We start from the raw sequence: 26,731 nt of genomic DNA, 5'->3' as shown, positions 1-26,731 counted from the left end.
TTTCTAATGACAAAGATAAGAGATGTATGATAGGTGACATTTTGATCAGAAGTGTGTTAGGAACATAATCTATTTTAAAGGTAGATATATAGTATGATTGATAGTAGCTAAATTATATGTAAATATATATTTACATATATATAGTAATGATCAAGACAAAACATAATTAGTGCATTCATGAGTATTTAGAAAATAACAAGAAAGATTAAACTAGCCATTAAAGTAACACATAATAAAGATGAAGATAGTGAAGTAAAATACTCTATGGAATGCTTACACCGATAATTACACAGAAACAGTTGAAATTCTGATTTTTTCAAAACCACAATCTGGAATAATTATTCTTTTGTTATCTTCCAATAGAATCTATAATGATTACCACAGAAATATACTACCCTTTCAGAAGTCAGAGTGCTATGAAGGAGTCTTTTTTTAAAAAGCCACCAGTGCTATAAAAACTTTTATTTTTTTTAATATTTTATTGATTTTGTACAGAGAGGAAGGGAGAGAGATAGAGAGTTAGAAACATAGATGAGAGAGAGCCATCGATCAACTGCCTCTTGCACACCCCCTACTGGGGATATGCCCACAACCAAGGTACATGCCCTTGACCAGAATTGAACCCAGGACCCTTCAGTCCCCAAGCCGACGCTCTATCCATTGAGCCAAACCGGTCTCGGCAACTTTAAAAAAAATTAAAGACTAAAATGCTTCTTTTGAACACTTATCCATTTACTGCAATTTCAGTGACTTATAGAATTATAACATTAGTACATGGAAGGATACAGTTATAAGAGAATGATTATTTCTGAGAAAGCACCATATTTTTTGTTGCTTAACAATTAACAAGAGCATTTCAAAGTGGACAAAGCCACAACAGTGAATTTACAATTATAATGAAGTATGAGAGTCATACTTGAAGACTTCAATCAATAACTGTGCACCATTTCACTGTTTTTTAGGCTTCAGTTGTGTAATCTACAACATACATGTTTGTGAGCTACATTTATACAAAGTGTATGCTGTTTTGTTCATTCATTTACTCAGAGGTATAGACACTTAATCCCCAGGTAATATGCCAGAGTAACATTTTCCTTGTCCATATCATAATTTCTACCAAGCCTGTATTTTTTCCTTAGTAATATTTTATTTTCATGCCCACATTTCACTTTCTTGTCTCTGCTCTCAGCTTGTAAAAGAGATAAAATTTGTATAACAAAAACTCTTACAGAAGATAGAATGTAGTGATTTTTTTTAATAGAAGAGAAAGCTACAAGTTTAGAAATTATAAATATTTGAGAAAAATATAAATTCAAGTCTGTAAGAAAACAAAGAAAGAAATTATTTCCTGTTCGGGTGAGGTAGGAAAAGAAAATGCAAGCAAAGGAAATAAGTTTAAATGCCTTATGAAAAAGTTTGAACTGGAATCTGAAGGACAATTTTTGAGAAAGGAAATGATGAAAGTATATCTTCACTAAATTTATATGTCAGCCCAGTCCTTTTTCTGAACTCCAGCCCACATATCCAATTACTTACGGGTAAGACACTTCTACTTGGAAACACAGAGGAAAGTGTAATTCAGTTTTCTAAACTAACTCATGTCTTTCTCCATCCCTGCCACCCATTTCTACTCCTCAGCAAAACCTTGCTTTTTCTTTCTGGAAATATCATCAACCACATCTTCTAGGCCAGAAATCCGAACATCGTTCATGGTCTCTCCCTTTCACTAATCTTTAAAGCCCACAAGTCACTGTGTTGCTTTATCTTTGTTGTTTTCTTTCTTGGAAAATTCTATCGCCATTTTTTCTTTCTGGGTGTCCCCACTGCTCCCATTCAGTACGGCACTGTGCTTCAGAGCACAGACTTGGAGGCTGACTACGTGGTCTTTCCATACCCTACTGACTGTGTGACCTTAGGGATGTTATGCAACACTTCTATGCCCAGTTTCCTGATCTGTACAAAGTGAATAGCAACTGTACCTTCCTCAGTGGGGTGAGGATTAAATGAGCCATTCTATGAAAATACTTAGAATTGAGTAATACCAATCACTGTATAAGTGTTTGCTCTTATGAAATGACTGTCTCTTGCCTGGACTACTGAAAGAGCCTGTTGATTGATCTCCTGGTTTCAAATTCTAATCCACTCAAACCCCTTTCCCAATATGAAGCCAAAGGAATCTTTCTAAAATGGATATCTGATTATGATTTTTTTGAATTCTCTAAAATGACATTGTATTGTCTTTATGATAAAGTTCACATTTCTTAACATGACCTTTTCCAGGCCCTGTCTTTCTCTTTAACTGCATGTTTACCAATTCTTCTCTCCCTAGACGTTCAAGTCATACCAACATTTCTATTCCTTAAACACATCTCGATGGCTCTAAATATTATGTCTTTGAACACACACTTGCCTCTGATTTGACCACTCTTTTCCACTTCTTTGCTTGGCTAAAGTTTATTCATAGTTTAGTTGTTATATCTGGGACAGGGCGGGTGGGAGGAGGGGAGTGGTGTATGTGGGCAGAAGATCCTACAAGAGCTACCATGTGATAGGAGGCAAAGTAAAGGAAACTCACGAGGGAGAGGGAATAAACTATGTCAAATATTGCTGCTAGATCCAGTTAGATGACAATTGAGACTTGACCATTGGATTTAGCAACGTGATTTTTAAAAATTACTCACTAAAGAAGCTAACAATATTTTTAATGTTGAAATATTTACATTCCATAGTAGGCTTTTCAAAGCAGAATATATTCCCTTTATGCATATTTAATTTAGAAATAATATATTGTAGTAAAACTGAATTCTAATATTCTATACTGTCACTCAACTGAAAATAGCCTCTGCCATGAGAAACCCAGGGTAGAGAAGCAGAAGAGGTAAGATGAGCTCAAATTATTTCAAATCCCACTGGCTAACAAAAGGTAATGATTAGTCCATTATGATGTTTCTGCCTACACATTTCTCCACGTATGACAAGTGCATGCCAGCCACTGTTGTGAACAGCTTTTAGTCTATTTTTAAAAATTATTGTAAGTGTCCCTTATTTAAGAGCATGGATGTCTCTGGATATCTCTTCTTTGTCTTCTGCAGCAAATACAAGGTCTCTCTCTGCCCAGAAGGGGAAGAAAGCATTACCTTTTATGAGAGTTTTTACTTTAAATGTCAAGCAAAATGAAAATATTATAAAAATTCAGACAGTAGCCATTGATGTAATATTGTTGTTAAGAGCGTGTATTTAAAGCGATATGTAGTAAGAGGTTTTTGTAGAATTTGTGTTCAAATAGACCAAATAACTATGGTTAATGTTTATCCTGCTTACTATAATTCCTAATTATAAAAAGTATTTCATGAAAGATGAAGATCAACTTATAAGATATACCTTATTATTCTGAATAGAACAAATATAGAGCTATTTTAGATTTTTTTATTTCCATTATCAAGAGAAAATTTTATCTGCTCTGAAAAAATATATATTAATCAGTGTACTTTAAAAATATTTTAAAGTATCCTCATACTGGCTAATAGTGCTCCTTGTGATCATCTATAATAATAAAAGCATAATATGCTAATTAGACTGGACAGCCAAATGTCCTTCAGATAAAGCTGTGGTGGCTCGGAGGGCCGAGGGCAAACAGCTATGGTGGGATGATGAGGGTGGCACTTTCCTCTGCTTAGCCTGACTGTGGCAAGTTGGCCGAAGCCATCAGTAGGACATCTCCTGAGGGCTCCCAGACTGTGAGAGGGGTCAGCTGGGCTGAGGGCCACCCCGCTCAGTGCACAAATTTTTGTGCACCATGCCTCTATAATTATAAGCAATATTATCCATGGCAAATCATTCTAATAATAATAACAGTTCATTGTAGTTATAATAAAAAATATTTCAGCCATTGTCTCAATTCATAGGTTTTCTTGAGATGGGAGCTAATAAAAAAATTATACAGAGCAGAATATATCATGTGGCTTATTTTCAGGGTTGCATATATAACAGAACTGAAGTATTTAAGATTTTAAATATGGCTAAACTATAATGTTGACTAGTCCATGTCCCTAATATTATTGAAATCAAACCACTTAAGATATTTACTAAAGACTGTTTTTAAAAATTTGAAGGAAAATCAGTGTATATTCCTCCTACTTAAGAGCTATACATTCCATCTTCTCTCTAGCCTACTTTCCCTGTTATGATTTAATTCTTTCTTTCTGGACCTTTTCTCAGAGGAAACAGATGAAATGGGAAATAATTGCTTACTGCCACTCATACTATATCCCTGAAATGTATTTTGGCTTGTGACCTTTAAATTGTGGGGATAAATAAAAGGAATCATGTCTCTCCTGTGGCCCTGATCTGTGGGTCACGATGCTTTCTTTCCATCTGTATGAAAATGCCTTAGGCTGTGATTGCCATGGACTAGGTGAGGTCGGGGGAAGAAGGGGCAGTTGCCAATTGAGTCAGGCAGGAGATGAAGTGATCATCTGAAATGGAAAAGTTAACAAGTGGTGGATCCTTTGTGAGAGACATGCTAATTGTTGATGGTGCCTTGCCCTTCTGTGGGCGAAGAGAAAGGATAAGGACAATGTGGAAATTCCTAGACTGTAAGGGAAGAACACCTAAGCAGAATGCTGAAAAGAGCTTATATGTGGGAGACATGGCTGTGTGAATAGGGCTTGAAATTGAATAAAATGCCTCAGGCTTTCCCTGACATTTTATCTCCCACTCAGAAAGGGTTTTCTGTAGGTACCATGTAAACACTGAGAATGGTTTCCTCAATGAAAAATCATAGGCACTTTTAGAATTTCACTGCCACCTGTGATAAAGTGAGTCCTATTCTTAGCTTTCAAAAAACATTGTTTCATAAAGCCCAATGGTATTTACACAGATATAAAAGTAAAAAATGTAAGCAAGGTTACTTGGTGTTCGAAATCAAGCATGACAATAGTTTCCTGTGAAATCCCTCGCTGATGAGCATTGCTTTAGTCAGCATTGAATAGGACGTGCATGCCAGTAAGATGAAAATGAATGCCTGCTTCATGTCAGGACACAACTAGCCTGACTGCCGTGGTTGGAACTGAGCATATTCTAAGCACAGGGCCTGCTGCCTTTTCTTGGCCATAGATATCGATGAGTGTGGGACCGGCAGACACAGCTGCACCAACGATACCATTTGCTTTAACTTGGATGGTGGATACGATTGTCGGTGTCCTCATGGAAAGAATTGTACAGGGGACTGCATCCACGATGGAAAAATTAAGCACAACGGTCAGATTTGGGTGTTGGAAAATGACCGGTGCTCTGTGTGCTCATGTCAGGTTAGTATCAATAAATTTTTTTTCCATCATTTCTATTGAGGTGTAATGTGCATAGATTCCAAGTGAACAGCTTAATGAACTTAGAAAAATTCATATGTCCATATAGCCACCGTTAGTATTAGTAGAATGTTTTCATCTCCCCAGTTACCTCTGTCCTTTCTTAGTTAGTCCCATATACCTAGCCCCAAGCAAACACCTCATGTGAATGGAACCATCCTATATAATGAAAGGCTAATATGCAAATTGTCTCCTTGACCGGGAGTTCCACCAGGAGTTCAACCTGGGGGTGGACTGGCCAGCCAACTGCCCATGGTTCCACCCCGGATAGCCTCCCTACCCCAATTGGGGATGGAGCCAACCAGCCAACTGCCTATAGTTCCTCCCCTTGGAAGAACCTCCCACCTTGATTGGGGGAAGAACCAACCAGCCAACCACCTGCACATGAATTTGTGCACCAGACCTCTAGTATAGTGTATACTCCTCTGTGTTTGGCTTCTTTCTCTCAGCTTTATGTTTTTGACATTCATTTGTATTCATGACATATATCAGTAAACTATTCCTTTTTATTTATTTTTTAAAAATATATTTTATTGATTTTTGTACAGAGAGGAAGGGAGAGAGATAGAGAGTTAGAAACATCAATGAGAGAGAGTCATCGATCAGCTGCCTCTTGCACACCCCCTACTGGGGATATGCCCACAACCAAGGTACATGCCCTTGACCGGAATCGAACCCGGGGCCCTTCAGTCCCCAAGCCGACACTCTATCTATCCATTGAGCCAAACCAGTCCCGGCTCCTTTTTATTGTTGAATAGTATTCTATTGTATGCAAATGCCACAATATGTGTATCTGTCACACATTGATGAAATTTTGTTGCTAACTATGCTATTGTTTACATAGTCACACCATATTTGAATGAATGCATAAATGAAGCCAAGAATGGACATGCTATGACCTAGGGGTGAAAAATACCTATTTGGGATATATTTTAGTTTTAGATAGATGTTCTGTTACATGTAACCAGTTAATAATGAAGACTCAAACTTCAGTTAAATGAATAATACTATGTACCAAGGGCTTAACTATTATAAAAGAAGTTGAAAAGAGTTTATACAAAAACATAAAGTCTAAAATATTCCATAAACTTAATAATATGTAAGACTTGTTGACTAGCTACTAAATATACATAGCCTAGCACAAAACAAAATTTAGTTAGCATACAAGTTACTATCCTCATAAGCAAGTAAATATATGTTTACATACAGTATATACTAGAGGCCTGATGCACAAAATTTGTGCAAGAGTAGGCCTTCCTTCCCCTGGCTGCTGGCATCGGCTTCTTTCTGGCACCTGGGACTTGGTCTGGCTTCCCTCCAGCTCCAGCTTTGTCCAGAAGGATGTCTGGTCTAATTTGTATTTACTTCTTTATTATATAAGATATACATACACACATATAAACACATTTATAAAGACATAAGGATCATGTTATGTGGTGGTTGTTATTGTATACAGGACATTTCTGGAAAATTTCATTTTCTTCAAATAGTATGTAGAAAGAAAATGTAAAGTTCTCCAGCATGAGTAGTTTCTGTAAGCTACAAAAGGGAACTCTAAAGAAAATCAATTATATTGGATAAACAGTGCAAATTATCTCAACTTTCAAATCAACATCTAAGATTTATATATGTATATATAATATATAAATGTAATATATGTCTGTGTGTTTATATATGTGTGTATGTACACAGACATGCATATACATATGTTAGTATATCGAGAGATGGAGGCTTTGATAAATGCTTTTCTACCTTCCGATACAGAATGGATTTGTAATGTGTCGACGGATGGTCTGTGACTGTGAGAATCCCACGGTTGATCTTTTTTGCTGCCCTGAATGTGATCCAAGGCTTAGCAGTCAATGCCTCCATCAAAACGGGGAAACCCTGTACAACAGTGGAGACACCTGGGTGCAGAATTGCCAGCAGTGCCGCTGCTTGGTGAGTTTAACCACAAGAAGTTCAGGAAGAGTTTAGGCCCAGATTCTAAATAGGAAAGCAACCTTGCCCTCCCCCACCCACCGGTATGCAGCACCTGGCCATAGTGGCAGCAATTACAACAAGTGAGCCTGGTTAGGAGGACAAGAAGATGTCTATGCAGACAGGACCTGAGAAGGGAACTCTGGGGTAGACTTGGTGCACCATGTCTTTCCGGAGAATATCTGGAGCTCAAAGGAAGAAAAGACTCTCCCAGCTTCCTCGGTCTCATTCAGGGCAGACTTACTCAGGCTCCAGCATTAGAACAGATCCAAATGGCATATAGTATGCACTCACTAAATACTTGTTTTGAACAGTGGCATTCATGAAAAAAATCATTTGTTTCCAAGTGGAACTTTTGTTAATCCATTTCTATCAGTCATACTGAGACTTAAAAAATAAACAAACAAACAAAAAACACTTATTCCTTCTAAAGATGGTTACTGTCAATGCTATTTTGGTGGCACCCGGTTTTAGACATAATATGGGTATATTATAAATACTTATTTGAATGTTAGAATTGAATGTCTATATATATTTATGAAACTTCTACTGGAAATGATAGGTCAAAAAGAAAATCTAGACATGATAAAGAAAACACCAGTCTTACTTTTTTTTTCCACTTGATCAAATTTCTTGTTTCTTTCTAGTGGTGCAAATGAAAAAGGAAACTTTGGTCTATGTGTCTTTATGGGAGAAAGTTTCACAGATGCTACATATAAGTTATGGATTGTTTTCTTTCTATTTATGTGAGGATATTTTTAAGGTAGTGCTTTCTTTTTATACTTTCAACTCCAAAAAAATCAATTGAGAGAACAAGGTCAGCTTCTGTGCCTGAAGGCTGCTTTCATCTCCAAAACCAGGAGATTCAGAATTATGGAGAAAATAAGAAACAGGTACAAACTATATTTTAGAAAGAAAGAACCAATTCATACAACTTTCCCAGGTGGAATAAAAACAACTAAAACCAGTTCCTAATTAGGCCCCTCCATACCGAGAAAGATATAAACAAACAAGAAAAACTGTCATATTTCTTACATATTTCAGTTTATTTTCTCATAAATTAATAACATTTTCTTTTATGCAGGAGGGAATAAATGTGAAGTGAGGGGAAAAATATCAAAAGAATTTTTTAAAAAAGAATGGCATAGGCAAAAATCTAATAAAAACCTTTTCCATAATATATAGTTCTCCTTTTTCATGGGGAAGATAGGGGCATGCAAATTTGATTGTTTGAAGAGAATGGGTTTTGGTTTTGTTTTATTGTTGTTCTTGTTTAATGGAGGAAGGCCAGTTTAAAATTCAGCTGCAGGCAGGCCTCCTGGCGCTGAGTGCACGATGCTGGGCCAGGGAGGTCAGAGCATACATGTCCTCAGGTCAATTGTGTGTTCAGTAAACACCATGCTGCCTCCCTCCCTCCTGCCTCCTCCTCTGCCCGCCGCCCCTGCCCCTCCGCCCTGGCACCTCTGCTTTCCTTGCAGCAAGGGGAAGTGGATTGCTGGCCCCTGCCTTGCCCAGAGGTGGAATGTGAATTCAGCGTGCTCCCAGAGGGTGAGTGCTGCCCGCGCTGTGTCACCGACCCTTGCCAAGCCGACACCATTCGCAATGACATCACCAAAACCTGCCTGGACGAGGTGAACGTGGTGCGCTTCACTGGCTCCTCGTGGATCAAACATGGCACGGAGTGCACTCTCTGCCAGTGCAAGGTAAGGCCATTCCCTCCCGGCAGGGAGCTCCTGGCCAGCTGCGCCCCAAGCTCAGAGACAGGAATGGCATAGCCTGGCCAAGGGGACTATTCCATTTCCTATTTGCTGTTCCAGGAGAGGTGGAATCAGCTTTGTTAGTTCCAAGGATGAAGGTCCTGTGCATCCTTCAAGGATACACGGTCCTGGAGCAGGAGGCACAGAAAGAACAACCAGAACAGAAACCACCTACTTAAATTGTCCTAAAGTATCTAACTGCACACACACTTAAAAACAAAAACAAACAAACAAAAACACCCTACAACACCAAACCTCATGTTACTTCTTTCATACTAGAACACATTATTTTACCGATTTTTATCTGGTCCTTTTATGATGTTCGTAAGATGTATCAACAAAGCAGATATATTGCATTTTCCAAAGTGGAAATCAATAAGGCAAAATGGGCATATTTCTTGGTTTGTGGTGATTAGTTACATTGAGCTGTTATTTTAAGATCTGTTATTTACCGTGTTTTATTCCTACAGCTGGACAAAAATCCTTACAAAGATTTCCCTTCTTATCATAAGGAAAGAGAGCGTTGTGTTTCTTCTGTAGGAGCAAACATGCAGAGGATGCAGACATGGTCTGTAGAGCGCATAGATGGTGACAAACGTGGAAGCATTCTTCTCTGATGGTTGTACAGACATTTGATTTAGAAGTCATTGATCTTCGTAGTCATAATTTTGGAATGAACACTAAGACTAAGTAAAAAATCTAGAAGGCTTAATAGTGACAAGAAAGCAAAGATGTCTGATTTTTCTTGGCGTAGCACAGTCAGATTATCTACAACCATTCTGGTTGTTGAAGTGACTATTTCCATTTAAAAATAATTTTTCATAGAGCAATTTAATTCAGATTCACTTAGTACAAATTCTCTCTAGCGTGGCCTGATGTCACAGGACAAAGAAATGTAAAATGCATTAAGTCTGGAGAAATTATTGTCTATTTTATCCCCAAATTTCTAGCTCTTTCAATCACACAATTTGTCAATCAAGCAGAGCTTTCTGAGTGAACATTTAATGCTGTTTTCTGAAGGTACATTGTCCAATTTGAAAGTTACTACAGCTAAAAAGTTACTAATAATATATATGCAATGCAGTTTATTTTATTTATTTATTTATTTATTTATTTATTTATTTATTTATTTAATATATATTTTATTGATTTTTCACAGAGAGGAAGGGAGAGAGATAGATAGCTAGAAATGTCAATGAGAGAATCATTGACCAGCTGCCTCCTGCACACCCCCCACTGGGGATGTGTCTGCAACCAATGTATATGCCCTTGACCAGAATTGAACCTGGGACCTTTCAGTCCTCAGACCGACGCTCTATCCACTGAGCCAAACCGGTATTGGCAGTATACACACACACACACACACACACACACACACACACACACACATATATATATATATATATATATATATATATATATATATATATATATATGTAATATGAGTACATTTAACAGTTCATATCTAGAAACTTAAGCATTAATGACCAATAGGGAAATACATTCTGACATGTAATTACCAAATAGATTGAGTCCCCTTATTCTCTTAATCTGTTAGATTATTGTTCTGAGAAATGACAACAAAAATGTATACTAGATAGAGAGAGAAAAACACATAAATATGGCTCAGACAGGTGCTTCCAATAAGAAAAATCCATTCAGGAATAGGCAGAAAAAAACGTGTTTCTGAGGCAAAGAGCATGAATGAGCTTGTCATTCACTGCCTTATAAACAACTACTAAGATTTTTTTTGGCTCATGGTAAGAATGTATTCAAGAAATGTATTTTGGCATTAAACTCATTTTTGTCAGTTAAGTGCTGATTCCCAGAAGTTACTAATTCATGCTGTTTTCCTTTTCCCTTCTTATTAAATATGAGTTGCAAGAATATAAGTGTTCAACTTTACCAAATTTATCCCAAATACTTATTTTTATTTTATTTAGTTTGTGTTCTTTTAAAAATAAAATTTATGTAAAACAGCCTCCAGATATTGTGCTGGAGGTGAGCATTCTTTATAATTTGGTGTTTTCAGGGCACCGTTTTTACTTACCTACCCTCCTCTGGGTTATTAATTTAATTCAATAGATATAACTTGCATGGGGTATTGTGCTAGTAGTAGGGCTAGAATGATAAACAAATACAGACATGATCATTCCTGGAAATTATTGCCTAATTTCTTTTAAAATATATATATTTTATTGATTTTTTTCAGAGAGAGGAAGAGAGAGGGATAGAGAGTTAGAAACATCAATGAAAGAGAAACATTGATTAGCTGCCTCTTGCACAACCCCCCACTGGGGATGTACCCGCAACCAAGGTACATGCCCTTGACCGGAATCAAACCTGGGACCTTTCAGTGCACAGGGCGATGCTCTATCCACTGAGCCAAACTGGTTTCAGCATATTGCCTAACTTGTTATTGTTTAGAGCTGTCTGTCTAATACCGTAGTCAGTAGTTACATGTGGCTATGTAACTTAAGTAAAATGAAATAAATTAAAATTCAACTTCTCAGTCATCTAGCCACATTTCAACTGCTTAATAGCCTCGTGTGGCTGGTGGCCATCATTTTAGACAGCACATATCGAGAACGTCTGTCATCACTCAGCCTTCCATTGGATAGGACAGGTCTGGAGGTGAATGCAGTGTCTGGAATCAGAGTAAACACTCAATAAATATTGACTGTTATTGTTGATAGTGGAATAAATGGACATTAATTAAGTCACGAGACAGATAAAGACATTAAAAACTATGATGGATGCTCTGAAGAAAGGGGGCACTGGGCTGAGAGGCTGTAGAACACGTGAAACAGTTACTTTCTAAGGAAGTGACATTGGAGATGAGACCTGAGGAGTTAGGAGTTAGTGGGATGGAATAGGGAACAATGTTTCCCTTCTCCGTTTAAAAATCTCTTCAAAATTAATTAGGTTAAAAACTGTTTTCTCCACTCAGAAGTTTAATTCCTGGGTCAAAAATGAGTTACTAAAGTTGCCTTTCCTAAATCTAATTAATGCCTATCCTAGGATGGGTCAGGATGGGTCAGTGTGCTTTTAGGCAATTATGTTTTGAATTCCAAACAAAAAAGAGCTGTATCCTTGAGAAAAAAGAGAGAGAGAAGAGATTAGAGGGTCATTTCCTCTAATAAATAAACACTGAGCAGGACACTTTGGAAATGATAAACCAGGAAGGTACTTTTAACTTTTAGGGAGAATCTAGGTGTAATACTAAAATTATTGAGATATTAGAAAAAAAAATAGAGGTATAAGAATGAACTTCCTAACTTCCTAGATGTTGCCTTCATCTATCAGAAGCAGCAAACTTAAAGTTTTGAAGGTGGACCTCTGTAATAACATTGGAATAGATAACTAGATCTGTCTATGGAAACAAATATCCCATAAGTAGGCAGCACTATAATGAAGACTTTAAGAGATGATCAGGAGAGCTTAGAAAATTAATAGAGAAAGAAATGAGTATTCTATACATAGTTGAGTGACTGAACAACAATTTTAGGAAAGTTATTTTATATGCTATTATGTTGTATATCAAAACAAATTATGTGTGGAAGAAATATTAAATATTAAATGGAAGTCTAAACAAAATATGATTAAATATTTATCAAAATTGTAGAAGGGAAATTTCTTTGCTAACTTCTAAGTGATAAAATATAACTCAAAGAAAAGTTAGGGCTTCTGCAGATAAACAAATTTAGCAAAAATAGAAAGTTAAAACTGGAGTCTGGAAAAATATTTTCAGCAGATATGATTTCTTTATTAGGTTAAAACATAAAAATTAGTAAATTTTCCCATAAATAAATCAGCAATGGATGAATAAACAATTCATTAAAAAATAGAGATATTAAAAATGAAATCTTTTGACCTTTAAATAGTTGAAACCAAAGTAAACTAAAATAATGAATCATTATTTTCCCATAAAAAAAATGTCACAGTGATTTCCAGTGCTGACAGAGATGTACTGGAATCAGACTGCCATTGTAATTCTTAGGCACTGTTAGGGACATTGAAAAATACAGGTCAACAATCCACACATACATCTCTTTGCCAGCTCCCTCTTCCCACACAACTATCTTTTGCCTATTAATACCAGTTTTGTGAATCAAAACTAAAGAAATAATCTAAAGTATGCAACAAGCTATATGCATGAGAATATTCACCTGATAGCCTTGTTATGTAGAATCAAGGATGAAATCAAAATGCCCAATCAAAAAATGGTTAGCACTAGCCATTTTGGTTCAGTAGTTAGAGTGTTGGCCTATGGATTGAAAAGTGGCAGGATCAATTTTTATCAAGGGCGCATAAATCCATTGCAGGCTGTCTTGTCCCAGGTCAGGGAATGGAAGAGAGGCAAACAATTGGTGTGTCTTTCTCACATCGATGTTTCTTTCTCTTACACTTATTTAAAAATGTCTTATTTTTTAAGCTATTTTTTTTTTTTTTTTACTAAATTTAGGCTTCAGAATTGACAGTTTGTTCCCATCACAAAGGTGATTCTCTATTGCTTTCTGGTCTCTATGTTTTCTGATGAGGCTTCAGCTATCATTTGTGTTTTTTCCTGTATGCAATACTTCCTTTTTATTTATTTACGAGAGGCCCAATGCACAAAATTTTTGCAAGGGGCTCGGTCCTCGCAGCCCCCATGGCGGCAGGTTTCAGTGCTCACAGTCCCAGCTTTATCCAGAAGATCATCCGGAAGGTTGTTTGGCTGTCTGGTCTAATTAGCATATTACAACTTTTATTATTATAGATTATTTTACTGGAATCCCAGTGCATGAAATTCATGCAAAGATAGGGTCTTAGGCCTGGCCCAAGATCAGGACCAATCTGTGGGGTGACTGGCAGGGCGATTGGTGCCCCTCTTGGCTGGTCTGGGGCCTGCAGGCTGGGGGAAGTACCTGTCTTGAGTATCTGCCCTCTGGTGGTCAGTGTGCATCATAGTGACTGGCTGTTCTGCCTTTCATTCCATCGTTCGGTCAATTTGCATATTACGCTTTTATTATATAGGATTTTATTATTAAACTAGAGGCCCAAAGCATGATATTTGTTCAAGAGTAGGCCTTCCTTCCCCAGCTGCTGGCTCCAACTTTCCTCTGGTACCTGGGACCCAGGCTTCCCTCAAAACCTGGACTTTGTCTGGAAGGTCATCCAGAAGTATGTCCGAACTAATTAGCATATTACACTTTTATTATTATAGATTTATTGGGGAGGCTTTGGTCCACATAATCATACAGGTTTCAGGTGTGGGTTTCTATGTTACAAGATCTGTATATTGCACCATGTGCTCACCACCCAAAGTCAAATCTCCTGTCACCTTATTTTAGGTCCCTACTCTCCTCATCCCCTTTGGTCTGGGAACACCACACTGTTGTTTGTGTTCACCAATTTCAGTTTTATATCCCACATATGAGTGAAATCATATGGTTCTTAGCATAATGTTCTCAAGTTCTATCCACGTTATTGCAGATGGTGCTATTTCATCCTTTCTTATGGCTGGGTAGTATTCCACTGTATATACGTATCACATCTTCTTTATTCAGGCCTCTATCACAGGGCAATTTGGTTGTGTCCACGTTTTGGTCATTATGATAGTGCTGCAATGAACATATATCTTTGCAAATATATGATTTCGAGTTTTCCAGGTATATGCCCAGAAGAGGTCATATGGTAGGTAGCTCTATTCTTAGTTTTTTGAGGAATCGCCAGACTGCTTTCCATAATGTGTACACCAGTCTGTATTCCCTCCAGCAGTGCATGAGGGTTCCCTTTTTCCCCCCACAACCTCTCCAACACTTGTTATTGCTTGTCTTGTTATGTGAGATGTTATCTCATTGTACTTTGATTTATACTGTCCTAATTGCTAGTGAGGTTGAACATTTTTTTCATATATCTATGGGATGTTCAAATGTCTTCTTGGGAGAGGTGTATTTTCAGGTCCTCAGCCCACTCTTTGATTGAGTTGTTTGGTGTTGAATTTTATGAGTTCTTTATATATTTTGGAAATTGCATATTTTGTCTGCCACATATTCTCCCTTTTATTCTTCTGGGGTTATCTGGCTTAAGACTATCCTGAAGGTCACTGAGGGTCTATATTTATTTAGATATTTTTATCTTTGTTTTAGGGACTAGATAATTTCTACTGTTTAGTCTTCAAATTTTATGACATTCCTTTTGTCATTTATAACCTGTTAAATGCATCCAGTATTTCAGATTTTTCACTTATTTCAGATATTGCACTGTAAAGTTTTAAAATGTCCATTTAATTCTATTTAAAGGTTCATTTCTCTGATAAGATTTACCATGTGTGTTTTTTTCATTATGACCATCTTTATAAGAGACATTTATAATAGATACTTTCCAGTCTTTGCCTGCTAATTAGACCATCTGGATTATCTTTAAGTAATTTCTATTTACAACTTTTTCTCTTAATTAGGAGTCACCTTTTCCCATTTTTCTTTACATGTCTAATAATTGCTGAGGCTTATTGGAAATCATGGATAATTTATGTTATAGAACTTATGTTCTATTAGTTTCCTCCAAAGACTGTTTTTGTTTTAGCGAGTTGCAAACTACTAGCCAGTCACCTTGCATTTAAGGAAGCTTGGATTTATACTGGATAAGTGGAACTAATCCAGATTTACCGTGTTCTAAATTGAATCTCTTAATCACGAAACATTGTTTGCTCCTATCATGGCCCTTGTGGGCTTTTAATAGAAAGCCTGGCTTGTTGATAAATCAGCACCTGAAATTTCTGCTCAAATCTTTCAACCTTCAAACTATGACTATTTATTTAGTCTTCTCAGACACCCAAAATCAGCCAAAGGTTTGAGGGAAGTTCATATTCTGATGCCTTTTTTCTAAATATTTTCTCTTGAATTTCCAGGTATTCCAACAGCCCTAAAAATTATTCTCTGGCTTCTGGGGCCTATCAGATGGTGGCTTTTTGAGTGAGTCACAGCTATCGTAAGACACAGTCCAGGCAGAACCCTATGGGGAAATGCCAAGCAAAAATAAATCTCTCACAGTACATTTCCCTCCTTTCAAAGATTGAAGCCCTCTGTGTCTGCCTGATATTTGTCACGCTCCATTGCTTCAAATAGTTATTTTTATATTTTTGTAGACTTTATAGTTACCTATCAGAGGGTTAGTCTTTTATAAGCAACTATGCCATTACAGAAACCAGAACCTCCATGGGATATTTTATTAACATAATTACTATTCTTCATGTATGAACTTGATGAGAGTCCAGTGATATGGTTTGAAGAATATCTTGTTATAGCAGAATATATTGATATGGAATAAGAAAAATATTCCTGGAAATTTTGAAAAATATAAAGACCCTTTTTAAAAACATGTTTGTGACAACCATAGCAATGGTTTCTTTAGTATAGGATTCTAATGCTATGTTCACACTCAATGGCAAAAGGTTCTAGAAAATCCCTAACTCAATGTCAAAAGCTCAAAAGCCACACACTTTTAGAAACTGATACTCTCAGGCCCTAGGACAACCCTCCTTTTATTGGGTCACTGGGTTGGGAAAGGGCATGTAACCAGGTTATGGTCAAAAAGCCTCTTCCTCTGACCACGATGACAAGGCTTCATAATGCCACTAGAGACTCAAAAGATGGCTGAGACTCTCTCTTGCTGTGAGAATAAGAGCTCTGCTTAATGAAGCGGCCCTGTAGGTTTCTTGGTGTGGGGGGGGAAAAAAAAAAAGAGCTCTGCTTAGGGAGATGATGAGGTGAAATGGATAATCTTCTTGGATAAATACTGGATTTTTCCTCATTTGGTGCTTCAACAAAGCCTAAAATATCAAAAACCTTCCTACTTTTTATCTTGCAGGAACAGACACTTTTGATTTTATCATAGTAAGGTATAATACATTTTCAGTGCTCTATAGTCAATTCTTGAGAGAAAATATCGACTAGAGGATGAGTTTTAGAGTCAGAGTAACCTGAATTTCTATTTCAGCTATCCCATTTATTAACTGTGTGATGTTGGATATGATATTTAAGCTTTCTAAACTTCAGCTTCTGAATCTTAAACATCTATTAATAGTGAACCTACTGGGGATGCTGCGAGGTTGGCAACGTGTTTGAAGTGCTTGGCAAAGTGTCTGACAGAGTATGCGCTGATGCAGTAGAGGGATATTATTACTTTACAATTGAAGTGGCAGTGTTAATCATCATTGTTTGTTAGCTAGTTGAGGTGCAAGGAATTTAAAAAATAAGCTACAATTCCATCGTGTATATGTACCACAATTTTTAAAAATCCATTTATCTGTTTGTTAGCCATAAAAAAAGAATGAAATCTTAAGCATTTGGGATCATGTGGGTAGACCTAGAGTGAATCATGCTAAATGAAATAAGTGAGAGAGAGAAAGATAGTTACCATATGATTTCACTTATATGTGGAATCTAAAAAACAAACTACACAAATGAATAGAATAGAAACAGACTCATAGATAAGGGAACAAACTGATGGTTGCCAGATGGGATGGGAGTGAGGGAGGCTGGGTGAAAAAGGTGAAGGGATTTAGAAGTACAAATTGAGATGTGAGAGTGATCTGGCTGTGACATCTGTCAACCCATTGATTGCAAGGGTTGATTCGGCTGATCTGGCTGGCTAGGCTGGTGTCTTCCTCCTCCCTCACCAGTCCATGTGCATCCCTCCCTAAGCTGCATGCTTCATAGTAAAAAAGGATGACCTTCACCCCAGAGGAGAGGACCTGACAGTCTTCAGTCAAGGTGCCTCTCTGCTAGAAGCTCCAAACAAGCTCTCAAGGAGTACAAATTGGTGGATGCAAAATAGTCATGGTGCTGTAAAGTACAGCATATGGAATATAGTTATATTACTATTGTAATAACTATGTATGGTGTCAGATGGGTATGAGATTTATCAGGATGACTTAGGAAGTTATATAATGTCTAATCACTGACTTGTACACCTGAAGCTAATATAATATTGTATGTCAACTGTAATTGAAAAAAAAATTAAATAAAAAGAATAAGATAGGATTTTTTTCTGTTTTATAATATACTACATTATTATTATATTATAAGGAGTCCCAGATTGGAGAGGGTGCTGGCTGGGCTGAGAGACACACCCCCACTCTGTGCACAAATTTTGTACACTGAGCCTCTAGTTTTGTTATAAAAACTAATTAAGCATTTTGGTCCTTCCTTGCCTTGCCCATTTTTCTAACTTCATTTCTATATTGTTTTCTTCACCAGTTTAAAATTCTCACCCAGGGCTTTTTCAGTTTCTTACCTACACAGAAATTTTCACGTCAAAGCTTTTATTCATTGCATTCCCTGTGCTTTTGGCCTACCTTTTCACATAGCTGTCTTGAGGTCCTGGCTTAAATATCACTTATACAGAGAAGTCTCCCCTCACCACCCAATTTAGTAGCTAATCTTGAATCACTCTCATGGTACCAGCTAGATTGTTTCTTTTCTAGCACTGTTCATAACTTTTTATTGTATACTTGCTTGGTACTTAGTAGTTTCCTTCCCCCTCAGAAAACTAGAAACCCTGCCCTGTGAAGGTAGTGAGCATGTCTGCTTTATTCTTCAGTATATCTAGGGCTCTAGATACCAATACCTATTTTGTGAATCCTATGAAATAAAAGGCTAATAAGCAAATCGACCAAAAAGCAGAACAACCAGTTGCTATGATGCACGCTGACCACCAGGGGGAGACACTCAATGCAGGAGCTGCCCCCTAGTGGTCAGTGCGCTCCCACAGGTTGAGTGCCGTTCAGCCAGAAGCCAGGCTCACAGTTGGCGAGAACAGCAAAGGTTGTAGGACCCTATCCCCCCTTGCTGCAGGCAGGCTGTAAGGAGCGAGGGGTCCCGGACTATGAGAGGGCGCAGGCGGGGCTGAGGGCCCCCCACCTCCAGTGCATGAATCTTGTGCAATGGAACTCTAGTAAATAAGTAAAAGGATAAATGTGACCTGAGAGGAATGCCCTGGGGTAAATAAAGCTAGCCTATAATTTGCCACAAGTAACTGGATATAATTATCGATAGTTCTACTATAGTACATACATGGAAAATGATTGGGCCATTGAACTTCTAGTGGTACAGAAATAATAAATAAAGCATAAAATTATGTTTGTGTCTACCAATCAATAAGTGTGAGCATTTACTAATGGCTTAAACATTCATATTGTGCTTTCTCTCCCCCTCCCCCCTTTTTTAGAATGGCCACATCTGTTGCTCAGTGGATCCACAGTGCCTTCAGGAACTGTGAAGTTGACTGTCTCACGGGAGCTTGCTGTTCAAAGAATGTTCTTTCATTAAAAAGACCAAAAAAATAAAAAAATAAAAAAGTTAAACCTTAACGTGGATGATTTGAGGGCAGCTAAGTACAGCTTTGTTAATAGCTGAGTGAACTTTCAATTATGAAATTTGTGGAGCTTGAGAAAAATCACAAAAGGAAAATTCTTGGGGCAAAACTAGGCCAGAATTCTGTCTCTGCTGTGTCTGACATCACCGTGTGGAAGAATGGGTATGGAACACACACCGTGACTTCATGACCCCTGGGTATGCAGCTTGGACCTGGCAGAGCTCTGAAAGCCTCTAGCTTCACTGGTGCAGAAAATGTTTCTCTAGATCAGAATCTTCATGAATCAGTTAGGGTCCTCACTGCCAAAAATAAAATGCCAGGCAGTGAATGAATTATATTTTCAGAAGCAAAAGCAAGAAGCTATAACGTGTTATGTACAGTATACACTATGAAAAGCAACCTGACACAAGTTATTGTAATGATAAAAATAATGCACAGGCATGGTTACTTAATATTTTCTAACAGGAAAAGTCATCCCTATTTCCTTGTTTTAATGCACTTCATATTATTTGGTTGAATTTGTTCAGTATAAGCTCGTTCTTGTGCGGAAGTAAATAAATATTTCTCTTACCTTATCATGTGTCCCAGTGTCTTGTTTAACGTGTGCCTTTTTCGCACGGATTCGTTAACATACAGATTGCTCTCTAGTTCTGCTGATGAATCTCCCACCATGCCATTTGCAAACTGAAAGGTGATTTTCACTAACTTATACACCTCTGTAGGGGTGGAATGAATGACTTTATTCTACTTCTCTGGTCATCTTTTCTGCCCTGATCTGTCGAGACCATATGAATAAGTTCTTTTGTCCTCTGGATCCTAGTTTGGTTTGACCAGGGAAGACCACTGGTGGGAGGTCAAGTCTGGGTATTTAGTCTGCAGGCTGTCTTCCCGTCAGATCACTCTCATGAGTAGCTGTGTCACCTTACTGAAGGCGGCACCCCCTGACAGGTGCCCCTCTTTATTCAGCTGCCCTCTTCCGGGTCTGATCACTTCCATTTGCTTCCTGTTGCTTAGGGATCAGAACAAGGCTGGCCGTTTTTGTCCTCAGGAGGTACCTGCTCTATTTCCTGTTGGTTTCTTATTTTCTGTCACATCTTTACAAATGGTCCTTTTGTTAAACTCTGGTAAATTGGCATGTTTGAGTCTGACATCTGCTTCCTGCCAGGACTCTAACTGATACACACAGGAGAAGAGGGGAGGAAAAAAGGAGGGGAGGAGGGGAGAGGAGAGGGTTGGGAAGGTCTTCAAGAATTGGTCATTCACACTTGAATATAAAAATGTAAAGAATCCCAATGTGAGGAGGAATTATTATATTACATGTTAAATTGTTGATGTACTAGAATCTCAGGAAGAAAGAAGTAAACTGCCTGATACACAATATTGCCCTATTCATGTATTGCTTTAGGTTGAAAGGAAATAAAAATATTATCAAATTAAATTTTAGTAGCATAGATTTTTTCTTTTAAAATATATTTTTATTGATTTCAGAGAAGAAGGGAGAGGAAGGGGAAAGAGGGAGAGAGAGAGAGAGAGAGAGAGAGAGAGAGAGAGAGAGAGAGAGAGAGAGAGAGAGAGAGAGAGAAACATTGGCTGCCTCCTGTATGCCTCTTACTGGGGATGGAGCCTGACACCCAGGCTGTGCACTGCCCAGGAATCGAACTGTGACCTCCTATTTTATAGTTCAACACTCAACCACTGAGCCACACCAGATGGGAGAGAATTTTTCTTTAATGGAAATGGATAGGATATGACAAACCCAAGCTATAGAAATGGTAAAGTAACCTTTAACTATCCCTTCTTCATTGCTATGGGAACAATCTGACATGAGCTGAACTGAAGGATAATTTATAAATATCTTAATACTTTGGCATGTATAATAGTCATTGAATGTGTGAACTAAAAAATGTCTCTATATTCCCTAAATTTATCATAACTGAATTTTTTCTTCAGCCTTTTTATATATAAAAATTTTAAATTTCAGCAGAGTGTAAGATTTATTTTATCACCTGTTATTTACTATGGTAAATAGCAATACTCTCCAAGAGGGTATTAATTTAAAGTTTTCCCATGTGATTATTATTTTTGCATATAGGTTTGAAATTTCATATTAAATTTTCCTAAAATTAATATATGTTTACATTTATGAGGGGATCAAGAAATAGTACACAAACACACACACATTCATTATCTACATCCATATAGTTATATATATTCATATAGATATATATGCCTTTTGAAAGAAGAAGTAAGGTTGAAATTGCATATTATCAGTGCGTTATAAATCTTTGTAAGGCTCTGAGCACTTTTGTGGTTTGCAGACCTTTATTTCTATAGACTGCTAAAAGAAAATAAACTCTCATAACACTGAGAAGAAAAGAGAAAGAAGAATATAGGATTATGTTCTTCGAAGGACCATTAAAGCAATAAATATGCTTAGATTGAATTTTTTTCCCTTCAAGATTTATCCCATAAATAATAGATTCCTGGGAGAATTACTGTTTATCCCGACAAGGAGTAATCAATTGCTTCTTAAAAACTTTGTTCCTTGAAAAAGAGGTGGTTAGTACCCTATTTTTTACTCTGGAGGTAATTGGCAAAATGCCATGGTTGAATTATGCCAGTGTTATGGGAAAATGAGAGCTAAGAAGCATGAATTTAATTTGAGGGTACTTGGCTCTTTTAAGAGCAGCCCTTGGTTGAGACAGTGTTTATTATGTTTCCTTTATTTCCCTCTCTGAATAAAAAGGCACAAAAACATTGTATTGTGATTCTTTGATAATTCATATATGGTAACCCATGTGTCTCTTTCAAAAGACTGCCATATTGCTTCTTCCCTTTACCTTTTGCACTGATAAAGAGAATGATGGATTTGTCTGATTACACTGCAATATCATGGATCTCCATTCATTCCCCCAATAACTTGGTTAACTATAACCAAAGTTGAGATCCCCTATAATTTCCTTTAAAAAATTAACGGGCCTGGCCGATATGGCTCGGTAGTTGAGCATTGACCTATGAGTCAGGAGGTCAAGGTTCCATTCCCAGTCAGCATATTCTTGGGTTGTGGGCTCAATCCCCAGTAGAGGCCATGTAGGAGGCAGCATATCAATTATCTATTTCATCATTGATATCTATATCTCTCCATCAATTATATATATATCACACACACACACATAATGAACGGTATATTACAGCTCTAAAACAGCAATCAACACTCTGAGTACTGGAGTAGCAGAGGTTATCCAGTTGAACAATGCTGAGGTGACATGTGCTGAATAAAAAATAAGCTTCAATTCACTAAGCATTACCTCAGCTATCAAAGTCAACATTGCTGCCTACTTAGGAATTCCTCTGAAGGTCAGCAGCACCTTCAAGTCCTGGTGCTCTAACACGAGAACAGCTTTTTCTTTTCTTTTTCTTTTAGCAAACCTTAGGTTTTCAAATGTGAACATTAGTGATGCAGCAGTAGACTGAGCTCTGAGAGAGTCCTGCCGAAAGGATGCCGAAGGCAGTAAGTGAACGCTGTGCTCTGTATGCCCGCATTCACTGTGGAGCCTGATGCTCCCCTTTGCGGTGGTCCCGTACAGTGAGGTTGGCTCATTGTGTTCTTCCTGACCTTTCATGACAATGTACTGTTTTCTGACCTAGAATTCAATATCTTCCATAAAGGATTTGTCACCTCCTTGCAGAGTAATTGCCCTTACTTAATAGACCTGCCGGTAGAAAGGCAGGAATGCTTTGAACTGTAGTGGCTCTGGAACTGTAGCAAACTAAATTGTCCAAGAATAGGACCATTTGGGGAGATTTTAATATGACCATCTGAGTTGCATTTTCCTGTGTACCTTGTACTGGCCAGGAAGCTGGGGCGGCTCTTCCAAACCTCATGTCTTTTTACTGGGATCAAATTCTTTCATTGAGACAGTTTGCACAACAGATTCTGAAATTCTCTTTTATTGTGTATGAAAAATGACATATTACTATCACCACCAAAACATTACATTTAAAACATGCTTTCCTATTTATCTTCAGGGTTAGTTGTTTTAAAATAACACTCTGGAATGAGTGTGACTATAATGTAGGAGTAGAGATGATGTCAATTGTTGAGCAATTTTCTTTCTTTTCCATAAAAACAGAACTCTAAATAGGAAAAATATAGAAAATGGAAATTTCTAAAGTATACATGAGGAATCCAGGAATAACTCTATCAAGAGAAATGCATGGCCTTACGGAGAAAAATATCAAACCTCATTGAACAGGTATTTTTTGAGGACCTACCATGTACTAGGAGCTGTTGTAGGCACCATGTGAGGAGCTTACACAATGAGCTGATTTCCTTGCAGCAGTCAGTACACTTAGTGCTGGAGCGCCCAGGTACTGCAGCAAATAAAGCAGGAACAAAGCATAAGCACTTCTCATGGAGTTCATATCCTGATGGGGGGAAGAAAGTTAACAAATAGACAGATGCCATGCCAGGTGGGGGTAAATGCTATCCATAAAAATTAAGTTGGGCTATAGTGGTTAAGTTGGGTTAACATGGACAGGGCTGACAGTTTAGATAGGATGGGCAGGAAGTCCTCTCTAAGATAAAGTGACATTGGAGCAGATACTTGAGTGAAGTGAAGGGTGAACCATCTGCATACCTGGAAGGAGAGAATTATAGGCAGAGGAAAGCAGTGTATGAACAGGTTTAAGATAGGAGTATGGTTTTATGCGACTTGAGTGAAGTGAGCAGTGACACTCAAAGAAGATGTGGTCAAAGGAGTGGCTGGTGAGCACATCATCCCGAGGCCATGGTGAGAGACCCCTGTTTTTATCCTCAGTGAAACAGGAGTCTTTAGAGATGTTTGTGCATAGCTGCAGCATACTCTGATTGACAGTAAAAAGGAGCACTCCTGCCACTGTGCGGGGAATAGACAGGTGAGTCAGGGAAGGGCTGGGAGGATGGTGAGTATGGAAATGGATTTATACTGCAGAATTTTGTACAAGATACTAAAGATTTGGACTAGGATGGTAATAATGAGGGTAAAACTGAGAGTCAAAGGGGCTTAATATTACAGAAGATCCAATTACATGAAAAAATGATTAGGAAGACTAAATATCATCAAAATGTCAATTATCTCCAGTAGTTCTAATAAGGGGAAAAAGTTATTTTAAGGTAATCTTAAACTATTATAGAAAAGCAGATTATTTTGAAGAGTCATATTAGGGAGCAGGGAGACTTGTTCTACCATATATCAAGATGGTATAAAGCTACAGGAATTGATTCTTTGCTATAGGAACAAATAAGATAGATGACAGGCATGTGTGTGTGTGTGTGTGTGTGTGTGTGTGTGTGTGTGTGTGTGTATTAGCATTAAGACCTCAGAAATGATCCCATGCACTTATGGATACATGAAATGTTTCAGTGATTACAGTGAAGAAGTACCTGTGGAAATGGTTATGGAAGAAAAAAAATATAAAAATGTATAATTAGTCCAGCTAGTGTGTCTCAGTGCTAGAGCATCGACCTATAAACCAGGAGATAATGGTTCAATTCTTTGTCTGGACACATGCCCAGGTTGTGTGCTTGATGCCCAGTGTGGGCTGTGCAGGAGGCAATTGATCAGTGATTCTCTTTCATCACTGATGTTCCTATCACTCTCTCTCCCTCTCCCTTCCTCTCTGAAATCAATAAAATATAATTTAAAAATGCATAAGTATTTCATATAAGTCAATTCTTCAAAGGTTAAAGTCCTAATTATGAAAAGCAAAATAAAGTTATAAGAAATTTTAGGAGAATGCTTTTTTGTTTTAATCCTTACACAAAGGTATTTCTTAATTGATTTTAGAGAAAGAAACATCAATGTCAGAAATAAACATCAATTGGTTGTCTCAGATGCACTCCCTGCCTGGGTATTAAACCTGCAACCTAGATATTTGCCCTGACTGAGAATCAAATCACAACCTTTTGGTGTACGGTAGGGGTGTCGAACTCAATCGGAGAAGGGGCCAAAATCTAAAATCCAGCCTAAATCGCGGGCCGAATGGTTTACTGAACAGTCATAAACTGTCATTGTGATGGAAACGCAGCAGAGTGCAGTGATGACAGCGCGGTGCGGGCCACATTGCAAGGCCTGGCGGGACGGGTTTGGCCCGCGGGCCGTGTGTTTGACACATGTGGTGTACGGGATGATGCTTCAATCAACTGAGTCATCTGTCCAGGGCTAGAAGAATGCTTTTTGACTTCAAGATATTTTAAAACAGACTCAAAAAACATATATAATAAAATTACAGTTAAATTCTACAATAGGAAATATATGAAAATGCAGGCCAGAGACTAGAAAAGTATTATATATGGCATTGTATGGCATCACAAAAGATTAGTTACCAGAATATATATTTAAAAACTCCTAAAAAGGAGATAAGAATCAAGTATCTAATAGAAAAATGCTAAAGACATACCCAAGTATTCCTCAAGAAAGAAAACCCAAAACAACTAATAGACATGAAAATTTGCTTGGGATCTCTCAAGTAAGTTTATATGAAAACCTTCTATATATATAAAATGCCAGCTACCAGAATGCCATAAGGACCACAATGGTCAGTCACTATGGTGCCACTATGGCCAGCAAATTGGCTTGATCAGGGAGTGGGATTGGCCAGCCAACCTCTAGCAGCCCCTCCCCCCTAGCCCACTCTGCCCCTGATCAGCCTCCCCCACCCCGATTAAGGGCAGAATAGCTGGCCCCAACTCCGTTGGGCCCCCACCACCCTTATCAGCTTGAAGCCCCTTCCCCTGGCCAGCCCCGCCCCTGATTGCCCCTCCCACCCTGACAGGGGGTGGGGTCCACCCCCACATCACCTTTCCATAGCCAGCCCCATCCCTGATCAACCCCCACCACCCCGATGGGCCCACAGCCCCTCCCCACAGCCAGTTCCACCCCCAATCAGCTCCCCAACACCATTTGGGGGTGGGGCCAGCTGGCCCACCACCCACAGCTCCTCCCCATAGCTGGCCCTGCCCCCAATTAGCCCCCCCACCCCAATCAGAGGCAGGGCCTGCCCCCCAATCTCCTATGGCCCCTTCCCCAAGCTGGCCTGGCCCTAATCTGGCCCCAATCAGGTGGGCTGGCCAACCTCCCACAGTCTAGTCCTCCTGGCAGGCCCAATCCTGATCTGCCCTGATTCTGGCCAGGCTTGGCAGACCCCACCCATGCATGAATTCATGCACTGGGACTCTCATCTATAATAATAAAAGCATAATATACTAATTAGACCAGACAGCAAAAT

General features: G+C 38.2%; 1 protein-coding gene across 2 annotated transcripts in view; it reads left to right on the top strand.

Moving 5' to 3' along the window:
• NELL2 (neural EGFL like 2) overlaps positions 1-20,037 on the top strand; it is a 310,243-nt gene extending 290,206 nt beyond the window's left edge. For both annotated transcript variants that reach the window (XM_045587932.1, XM_036457537.2), the window contains exons 18-21: positions 5,116-5,309; positions 7,131-7,307; positions 8,825-9,049; positions 19,316-20,037. In XM_045587932.1, coding sequence (XP_045443888.1) covers positions 5,116-5,309; positions 7,131-7,307; positions 8,825-9,049; positions 19,316-19,366 — 647 coding nt within the window. In that variant the 3' untranslated portion in view covers positions 19,367-20,037. The remainder of the gene's footprint in view (positions 1-5,115; positions 5,310-7,130; positions 7,308-8,824; positions 9,050-19,315) is intronic.
• Positions 20,038-26,731: the final 6,694 nt, after the last annotated feature.

The sequence above is a fragment of the Pipistrellus kuhlii genome, unplaced genomic scaffold (assembly GCF_014108245.1).
Source record: "Pipistrellus kuhlii isolate mPipKuh1 unplaced genomic scaffold, mPipKuh1.p scaffold_m20_p_3, whole genome shotgun sequence".
In the NCBI taxonomy this organism is placed as follows: domain Eukaryota; kingdom Metazoa; phylum Chordata; class Mammalia; order Chiroptera; family Vespertilionidae; genus Pipistrellus; species Pipistrellus kuhlii.
The sequence above is the reverse complement of the archived record's forward strand: the minus strand, read 5'-3'. Positions and strand labels throughout refer to the sequence as shown.